The sequence below is a fragment of the Acomys russatus genome, chromosome 18 (assembly GCF_903995435.1).
Source record: "Acomys russatus chromosome 18, mAcoRus1.1, whole genome shotgun sequence".
NCBI lineage: Eukaryota > Metazoa > Chordata > Mammalia > Rodentia > Muridae > Acomys > Acomys russatus.
Genome location: NC_067154.1, coordinates 22,320,167 through 22,330,116, shown reverse-complemented (window position 1 = coordinate 22,330,116; position 9,950 = coordinate 22,320,167). Strand labels below are relative to the sequence as shown.

The window sequence follows — 9,950 nt, the reverse complement described above, 5'->3', positions numbered from 1 at the left end:
ATACATGTCTATCCACCCAAGGACTATTTCTTGAACAAGAGCAGGGTGGGGGGGGGACACTAAAATGGCACTTGGGAAGTAAACAGAGGTGGGGGGTGGGATTAGAAATTAGGGTCCTGTAGGAATTTTGCCCTTCTCAGGTCTCTGAGTGGCTGCAGACACTTGGCCTCACTGCCTGCAAGCGCCAGGACTGGAAGGTGGGGAAGATGAAGGAAGCCCCACTCCCCCCACCCCAACCTCATAGTGACTTTTATTTAATGGCATTTCCTGCTCCGAAGCAACTCCAAAAATCCCTCTATCTCCCTCACCCCATTGCTCACCCAGACCCAGCTCCCAAGTGTTCTCCCTACTCCAAATAAGTCTGAAGGGATGAGACCCAAAAAGGGACTTTACTGAAGGACCAGGGCCCAGATTCAGAAGAGCAGTGGCCGAATGCAACCTGCCTAGCAAACCAATTGCCTTATTTGTTTCTTCAAGTGTGTGACTTGTGTTGGTAACTCTTCCTCCATCCTGTGTATTTACACTGCCTGTTCAATAGAGCCCCTCAGTAAGAGTCAATACGAATCGGTCTTGTTGCACATCTCCCTGCCCTTCAGCTACGGGACTGAAGATACCTGTGGAGGCAGCTCTAGGGAATTGGTGACGCTGAAGTCCCACAATTTCATAGGCAGATGGTTAAGTTACCCCAGGTTCCTGCCAGGTTTCAAGGTCATGCTGTGATTTTGTTCTTCTGGAACAGTACGGAGTGTTGCTCCCAGAGAGGCCCTATTAGAACAGAAAGAAAATCCTCTAAATAGGCGGAACAAGGCATCAGGAGGAAAAGGTCTCTAAATGCACTTTAATACGAAGCCGGTATTGTGTGGAATTCAGCGCCCATCACCGTTTAGCCCGAGAGTTATGGCAGTGATTGAGGATGAATAGAAGAGCATAATGGATACATGTGGCGTTTGCTCATTATATTCAAGTTAGCCCAACTCCGCTGTGGAAACTGTTCAACTTTCTCTCCCCCCCTTAGCTTGTCACAGTGAAATAACACAGACATTGGGGCCTCCGATGGGATCGCCTGCCACGCCATTCTATTTCCACTACTAACGAGGGCTTCCTAAGTCTTTGATACAGTCTGATCTTTGAAACCTTTCCAAATCTCCTCGAGCTTATGCTAAATCCTATTTGGAACTTTTTTTTTCCTCCATGCCTGCTAGCACCTAGGGCTTAAGAAAGCCATTTGAACAGTGACATGCATACTAACATGTATCATAGCGCTCTTTTCTGAAAGACAAGTGGCACCGGTGCTCACACGAGCAAAACACAATCGCATCCACAAATTTGAATAAAATCAATTTTGCTCTATCCTTCAGGCTACTTCATCAACAGGCTATTCCTGGCACCGTGAGAAGCTGAGAGAGATGGCGAACAGAGCCTCATTCCCCAAAGCAAGTTTGGAAGCCTTCACGATTTATTTAAAAAAAAAAAAAAAAAAAAAAAAAAAAAAAAAAGGCGTAGAGGGGATAAGATGTGAGATCCGGAGCCTCTGAAGAGAAAACCAGCTTGTTCACGCTCAGTACCGGCGGCGGGCAGAGGAGGGGGATGCCGGGCTCCCAATTACCAAAACCCTCCACTTCGTTTACTTCAGAGCTCAGTGCTAACTCGTCTACAAGCAAGGTGCTAACAGAAAATGGGAGCAGGAGTTTTTAAAACAAAGAAGAGATTTCCTCATTTTCCTTTCTTGTTTTCTCCTCTAAGCCTTTCCACACTAAAAGGATTGTCAGAGGTTGGCGGAGGAGCGGCGCTATGGCTAGGCGGCCATTGGCTGCCCGCTTCCAGTGATTTGCATATCGGCAGCTATAAAGGCGGAGGCGGCGCGCGGCGGCGCAGCTCCAGCCCTGGGAAAGCAGACCGAGGCGCCGAGTGAGGGCGGGTCTGCTCGTCCTCGGAGCCAGCCAGAGCCGGAGCTGCAGCTGGGAGACTTCTCCCACACAGGGCTCGCAAAACCTGAGACTCACGCTCCGATCTACAAACCTGAGAGGACTCTCTAGCTAAGCCTTTCGGAATAGCAGTTGGGGCTTAGCGGCATGAGTCCTGTGAAGCGCAGGGGCAGCCCTTGCCTTTTCCCCTTGCAGCTCTTTAGCCTCTGCTGGGTGCTCTCGGTGGCCCAGAGCAAGACAGTCCGATACAGCACCTTCGAAGAGGATGCCCCTGGCACAGTCATCGGGACCCTTGCAGAGGACCTGCACATGAAAGTGTCTGGAGACACAAGCTTCCGCCTGATGAAGCAATTCAACAGCTCTCTACTCCGGGTACGCGAGGGCGACGGGCAGCTGACCGTCGGGGACGCGGGCCTGGACCGTGAGCGTCTGTGCGGCCAGTCCCCACAGTGCGTGCTGGCCTTCGATGTTGTCAGCTTCTCGCAGGAGCAGTTCCGGCTGGTGCACGTGGAGGTAGAGGTGAGGGATGTAAACGACCATGCGCCCCGCTTTCCCAGGGCCCAGATCCCGGTGGAGGTCTCAGAAAGTGCTCCCGTAGGCACGCGCATCCCCCTGGAGGTGCCTGTGGACGAGGACGTGGGTGCCAACGGGCTGCAAAGCATACGCCTGGCCGAGCCTCACAGCCCCTTCCGCGTGGAGCTGCAAACACGAGCGGACGGTGCCCAGTGTGCGGACCTAGTGCTGCTACAGGAGCTGGATCGCGAGAGCCAGGCCTCCTACAGCCTGGAGCTGGTGGCTCAGGACGGCGGGCGACCGCCACGTTCCGCTACAGCAGCCCTCAGCGTGCGTGTGCTAGATGCCAATGACCACAGCCCGGCCTTCCCTCAGGGTGCCGTGGCCGAGGTGGAACTGGCCGAAGACTCACCTGTGGGATCGCTGCTGCTGGACCTGGACGCTGCCGACCCGGACGAAGGTCCCAACGGCGACGTGGTGTTCACCTTCGGCGCCCGCACCCCACCCGAAGCCCGCCACCTTTTCCGGCTCGACCCGCGCTCTGGCCGCCTCACCTTGGCTGGGCAGGTGGACTACGAGCGCCAGGACACCTACGAGCTGGACGTGCGGGCTCAAGACCGAGGCCCAGGGCCCCGGACAGCCACCTGCAAGGTAATCGTGCGCATCCGAGACGTCAATGACAACGCTCCCGATATTTCTATTACCCCTCTGGCCGCCCCCGGGGCTCCAGCCACCTCGCCCTTCTCCGCCGCTGCCGCCGCCGCCGCACTAGGAGAAGCGGACGCGGCCTCGTCGGCTGGGCCCGGGACACAGGAAGCCGGCGTCACCTCGCTAGTGCCAGAGGGGGCGGCACGAGAGAGCCTAGTAGCGCTGGTCAGCACCTCGGACAGGGACTCGGGCGCAAACGGGCAGGTGCGCTGCGCCCTCTATGGGCACGAGCACTTCCGGCTGCAGCCGGCCTACGCTGGCAGCTATCTGGTAGTGACCGCAGCGTCTCTAGACCGTGAGCGCATCGCGGAGTACAACCTGACGCTGGTGGCCGAAGATCGTGGCGCGCCCCCTCTGCGCACCGTGAGGCCCTACACCGTGCGCGTGGGTGATGAGAACGACAACGCGCCGCTCTTCACCAAGCCAGTCTACGAGGTGTCTGTGCGCGAAAACAACCCTCCAGGCGCCTACCTGGCCACAGTGGCCGCCCGCGACCCTGACCTGGGCCGCAACGGTCAGGTCACCTACCGGCTAGTAGAGGCCGAAGTGGGTCGCTCTGGAGAAGCCGTGTCGACTTACGTCTCAGTAGACCCGGCTACCGGGGCCATCTATGCCCTGCGTAGCTTTGACTATGAGACTCTACGCCAGCTTGACGTGCGCATCCAGGCCAGCGACGGTGGCTCCCCTCAGCTTTCCAGCAATGCTCTGGTGCAAGTGCGGGTGCTGGACCAGAACGACCACTCTCCGATCCTCGTGCACCCGGCGCCAGCCAATGGCTCCCTAGAAGTAGCAGTCCCTGGCCGCTCCGCCAAGGACACAGCTGTGGCGCGCATCCAGGCCCGAGATGCGGACGAAGGCGCCAACGGGGAACTGGCCTTCGATCTGCTTCAGCAGGAGCCACGCGAGGCCTTCTCCATAGGCCGCCACACGGGGGAGATCGTGCTCACCGGAGACCTCTCCCAGGAGCCTACCGGCCGCGTGTTCAAGGCTCTACTGGTCATATCCGACGGCGGCCGCCCCCCTCTCACCACCACGGCAACCGTCAGTTTCGTGGTAACAGCTGGCGGCGCCTCAGCTGTGCCTGCCAGTGCCGGGAGCCCGGAGCTTTCCAGGCCACCAGGCTCTCGGCTCGCGCCGTCGGGGCCTTCCCTGCAGTGGGACACGCCGCTGATCGTCATCATCGTGTTAGCCGGGAGCTGCACACTGCTGCTTGCCGCCATCATCGCCATCGCTACCACCTGCAACCGCCGCAAGAAGGAGGTGCGCAAAGGGGGGGCCCTCCGGGAAGAGCGGCCAGGGGCGGCGGGCGGCGGAGCCTCGGCCCCTGGCTCCCCGGAGGAGACCGCCCGGGGAGCTGGGCCCAGGCCCAACATGTTCGACGTGCTCACCTTCCCTGGCAGCGGCAAAGCGCCCTTTGGCAGCCCCGCGGCCGACGCGCCCCCGCCCGCGGTCGCCGCGGCCGAAGTGCCGGGCTCGGAGGGCGGCAGCGCCACTGGGGAAAGCGCCTGTCACTTCGAGGGGCAGCAGCGGCTCCGAGGCGCGCACGCCGAGGTGAGGCCTTCCTTCGGGTGGGCGCCCCCCTCTGTGCTCCGCGGACAGGCTGGGAGAAGGGAGACCGGAGGGTTAAGGGTGGGCTCGAGCAAGGAGATGCTTAACCTGTCGCACTTGCTTTTTTTTTTTTTTTTTTTTTTCCTTGTGTCTTGTCCAATCCTCACACCTTCCCCCCCCCCCCCATTCCCTGCTGCAGCCCTACGGTGCCTCCCCAGGCTTTGGGAAGGAGCCTGCGCCTCCGGTGGCAGTCTGGAAGGGCCATTCATTCAACACCATCTCGGGCCGAGAAGCTGAGAAGTTCAGCGGGAAAGACAGCGGGAAAGGAGACAGTGATTTCAATGACAGTGATTCCGACATCAGCGGGGACGCTTTGAAAAAGGACCTCATCAACCACATGCAGAGTGGTGAGGAAGCTTCTCCCCAATCCAGGCAGCCCAGCGGTCCTCCTTCCCTTCCCAAATGTTTGCCTGCTGGAAACCTGTGTCCCCAGCTCCTCTTCTGCGTCCCTCTCTTCAATACTCCAGTCCCAGCTGGACCCCGATTCTGTTAAGTGTGGTGCTATCCGTGCGTGGAGAAAGGCTATTCTGCTTACTGATTTCTGTTGTTTTCCTCCCAGCAAAAAAAGCTAGGCTTAATATTATGGAAAGTTATCTTTATGGAAAGCGTGTGCCTTTAGGTTCTAAATACACCCTGCCTTTCCAGTTGCACTGACCCTGCTGACACTGGGCAGATGGAGGCCTACCAGTACTAATCTCAGGAAATTCTCTCTCTCTCTCTCTCTCTCTCTCTCTCTCTCTCTCTCTCTCTCTCTCTCTCTCTCTCTCTCTCTCCTCTCTCTCTCTCCTCTCCTCTCCTCTCCTCTTCTCTCTCTCTCTCTCTCTCTCTCTCTCTCTCTCTCTCTCTCTCTCTCTCTCTCTCTCTCTCTTTCTAGGACTGTGGGCGTGCACTGCCGAGTGCAAAATCCTAGGCCATTCTGACCGCTGCTGGAGCCCATCCTGTGCAGGACCCAGCGCACACCCGCCTCCTCACCCACCAGCCCAGATGTCAACCTTCTGTAAGAGCACGTCCCTGCCTCGGGATCCTCTGCGCAGGGACAATTACTACCAGGCCCAGCTGCCCAAGACAGTGGGGCTGCAGAGCGTCTATGAGAAAGTGCTGCATAGAGACTATGATAGGACAGTCACTTTACTTTCCCCTCCCCGTCCAGGGAGACTCCCAGACCTGCAGGAGATTGGCGTACCCCTCTATGAGTCCCCTCCTGGTGGCAGATATGTGTCCCCAAAGAAGGGAGCCAATGAAAATGTATAATTTATGCTGCATGTCTTCACACACATATACAGGTCATCCTGAGATGTCCCTAAGTTATTGACCGGTTTCAGTGTTGTATATATAAATATGCAAGATGTGCCTTAAAATGAAGTTGTTGGAAGCTATTTCCAATCACATTGGTACTGTTTGGTATTTGCAAACAAAAAAATGTAGTTAATGTAATTTTTATGAAATGTGTGCAGTATTTAATTTTTCTTATCATGCTATTGACTTTAATTTCACTTGTGGCTTGCCATTTTCTTAGTGTTTTTAACCTGTACATTGTGTAATGTAATGTTTGTATATACTGAAATTTTGTTATATTTTTATATAATAAAAGCTAAGTGGAAGTTACTGCCAAAGGAATTGTCTGTAAGACAAAAAACAAAACATGTTGGAATTGCTTAATGGAATTTTATCGTTCACCAGAAACAAACTAATGTTTGAGAAGTTTTGCCTTGCCAAGTCTAACAACTTGTAGAACTCAAGTCTGTGGTAGATTTCAAGTTACTGTTATTTAATTACATTTGGTTCTCTGTAAGCCCTGTCACTTATAAGCACAGTAATAAAGGATTTGTCATGTATTTGAAGAATCTGTTAATTGCTTTTCATGGAGTTGCCTGAAGTCAGACATTCACAAATAATTTCAGTACCAGAATTAAACCTTCATTCAAGAGCTAATTATTCAAGCATTGTTGGGGAATCTGAGGATGCTGAGCCTACGGGATTTGGGGTATTGCAAAATCTTGTCCAACAACTAAAAACATTTGTTGACTTTATAAAAATAGTTATGATTCTATATGCATCTGCTACTACATACAGTTCCTGCCCTCATTTACCCCATCGACAAATATCTATTGAGTATTTACCAAAAACCTAAGGAAAGCTAAGTTTGAATTGTTCAGTCACTAATTAAACAAACATTTGTAGACATTTTACCAGAGCCTAAGCTCCTTTGGGAGCTGGGACTTGAGATGAAGACGATCCAAAACTGCTTACCAAGATAGTAATATCAAATCTTATGAAAGAGGAGGAAGAAGAATTGAAAGAGCCAGAGAAAACCTACATACCCAACTAACCTAGGCTTATAGGGGCTCACAGAGACTGAACCAGCAAGCAGAGATCATGTGTGGGATGGACCTTAGGAACCTTACACATGTGTAACAGCTGTACAGCTTGGTCATCATGTGGTACTTCTAACAGCAGTGGCAGTGCCTGTCTCTGACCCTGTTGCCTCCCTTTGGATTCCTTTTCCCTAACTGGACTGCCTTGTCTAGCATCACTAGAAGATGATGTGCCCAGTCCTATTTGATATGCTAAGGTGGGCTGATATGTACGGGGAGGTCCTCCCTTCACTGGGGAGAAAGGGAGAGGGGCACAGAGGGAGGGGAGGGGAGAGGGAGGCACTTGGAGCTGATGAGGGAGGGAAAGTTCCAATCGAGATGTAAAGTAAATAAATTAGTTAATGAGAAAATATCAAAAAGATACACAAATGGGATGGAGACATCGTATGGAGTGCTTGCTCTGGGTTTGATTGCCCTGCACTGCATAAAAAAAAAAAAAAAATAGGGAACACACACATCGTGACTCATGCCTGGGGTTTGCTTTAACACAGAAGAAAAAAACATAGAACTGTATGAAACAAGATTGATAAAAATACTACAGATAAAATACTCATGGTGGCATGAGTACATGTTGGTTTAAGACAGCCATTAAGTCAGGCCCGGTGGCACTCTCATCCCAGCACTTGGGAGATGGAGGCGAAACAGATCAGTTCAAAACCAGCCTGGACTACATAAGACCTTGCCTTGGAAACGCAAAAGATAAAAGACATGAAACCATCTATGTATATGTCTTCTGTGCATTTCATTTAAAATTTAAATGAAGATAATAATGAGAGTTGGCATTTACTGAGGAAGCTTTTCTATATGCAAAGCTCTTTGCAGAGTTTTCTGTGTGGATTTAATTCTCCAACTACCTCCATGCCACAGGAACTGTGGTTAAGTATATTTTTGCAAATAAGGAAACTGAGTTCTAAGCAAGTTAGGCAAAGCGTTGATCGTCATACAGCGAATAAGAGTCCGGGGTGAGAGTGAAACCAAGAACACACAATAAAAGGAAGCAGTGGAAGAAGTTTGTAGAATGCTTGTTAATTTGAAAGAAACAAAGAGGAACAAGAGTCCAGTGTCTTTCCTTCACTGCTCATTATGTAGTCCTTTATATTTGTAAGTGTCTGTGCTCCTTTATTTCTAATTATAGAGTGAGGTGCAGTAATGAACAGAGGATCACTCAGATCTGCCGGTTGAAGTTATAATTGAAGCCAGTGGTAGCTGGGAGCTGAACAACATGTCAGGCATGTGGTGCTTCCCTGCCCACTGCCTGGGCAAAGGTCAGCAGTTTCTGCCAACAGCTAAGCTGCACACACACCTGACAGGCTAGCTGCCCAGTCCTCAGGGTCTAAAAGCAAACACAGACCATGTTTGTCAGTTACCAACCATCTCCCTAGCCAGGAAAGCCCAGCTCAAGAAGACAGATCCCCAGGTAGATAGCTCATAGCGAGTGGAGCTTTATTCTTGAGTCGGTCCCTTCAAATGCAGAGCAGAAGACTGAATGTACGCCTGCTCTGTATGTTTGCTGATTGGAGCCTTCAAAGCAAAAACAATGAGGGCCAGCAGGTCGGCCCAGCAGAGAAAGGTGCTTGCCACTGAGTCTAACAACCTGAGTTCGGTCCTCATCCCCATTTCGTATGATGAAAAAAACTGACTCCTGCAAAATTGTTTTCTGACCTCCATACATGCACCCTGGCACATGAGTGTGCCTCTGTCACACAAAACAAATCAGTAAGTGTCACTTTTAAAATTTCAAAATAATGATTAGAAACATTATTTTATTTTGAAATGTGCAAACTGTTTTATTTCTCCAGAAAAAAAAAAAAAACGTGAGATTCAAAACCTCTATAATTTTACCATCATGCTCTTTCTTTGAGAAAAGATCACATAAGAGACCGTGTTCTAAGGGCCAGCATGGGGATGCTTTCTCGTTTTGCTCTAGAAGCTTCTACTATTCCTGATTACGTTTTAAAGAAAATGTATTGTTTTATTCAGTCAAATGAGGTAACACATATGCAGAACAGTGAGCACAATCACCCAGTCTACGTTCTGCTACTACCTATTGCTCTACTTCCTCTTGGCTGTTTCCTCTGGAGCCAGACTCCACTGTCACTCTCAGCCCAGTGCACCCCAGAAGGGAGGAAGTAGACCCAGGGCTTCTGGCCTTGATGGGACTCTGTTTTTCTCTCCACTTCCACCATGTTCAGCAAGTAGACCAGAGCCCCCTGAGTAGCTAACAGGTTACAAACAAGTATTGCTAAAGCAAACATCAAATCCAAACTCACAAGACTTTCAGACCTGTGGCTGTAACAGAAATAGCTCTCTGAAGGTGGAAGCTCGCTGCACCTTGGTGGTGAGCACCAAGACAGAGGATGGCCCTGGCGAAAGAAGAAGGGCACCGTGAAAGAACACTCAACCAGACATTACCTCTTTTCTATCTTCATCGCTGGCTCCATTGGCTTCGGTGTCCTAAACTTCTTCCTATAATAAAATACCCATCAAAGAAACCGCTTTAGAAAATTAAAATGTAAGTGGTTTCAACATCTATTGAAAAATGCATTCTGAAATAGAGCAAAAACAGGATGTGTGTCTCCAAATGCAAAGATATATGCCTATAGAGAGAGCATATATATATGTTTATATATATATAAAATCAGGATGAGCTCCATGCTATAATTAGCTAACTATCTGGCTTATTACACTTGGCAAATATAAGCTCTTATCATCTAAAAATTCCATTTAAGAAAGCAAGCATATTCACATTAGTACTGAACTCAGCAACAACAGTGTAATTGGAAGGCAGTAAGTTTTGAAAGCAAACTGAAACAGAGTAAGA

The 9,950-nt window shown here is 50.9% G+C and overlaps 1 protein-coding gene across 2 annotated transcripts; it reads left to right on the top strand.

Annotated features, from left to right (window-relative positions):
• The first annotated feature begins 1,666 nt into the window (after nt 1–1,666).
• Pcdh8 (protocadherin 8) lies at nt 1,667–6,614 on the top strand. Of its 2 annotated transcripts, none has more exons than XM_051160884.1 (3): nt 1,667–4,697; nt 4,894–5,101; nt 5,629–6,614. In XM_051160884.1, exons 1-3 carry the CDS (start codon nt 2,073–2,075, stop codon nt 6,003–6,005), a joined length of 3,210 nt encoding a protein of 1,069 aa, XP_051016841.1. In that variant the 5' UTR covers nt 1,667–2,072; the 3' UTR covers nt 6,006–6,614. The 2 variants fall into 2 exon arrangements, with proteins under 2 accessions (XP_051016841.1, XP_051016842.1); XM_051160885.1 differs by having other exon boundaries at nt 1,707–4,406.
• The last annotated feature ends 3,336 nt before the right edge of the window (nt 6,615–9,950 follow it).

Bases quoted from the DNA above. Each gene is read 5' to 3' on its own strand.
- Pcdh8 (XM_051160884.1), top strand. From the start codon at position 2,073: ATGAGTCCTGTGAAGCGCAGGGGCAGCCCTTGCCTTTTCCCCTTGCAG. The intron at 4,698-4,893 runs GTGAGGCCTTCC...TCCCTGCTGCAG, and splicing joins TCCGAGGCGCGCACGCCGAG to CCCTACGGTGCCTCCCCAGG. The intron at 5,102-5,628 runs GTGAGGAAGCTT...CTCTCTTTCTAG, and splicing joins CATCAACCACATGCAGAGTG to GACTGTGGGCGTGCACTGCC.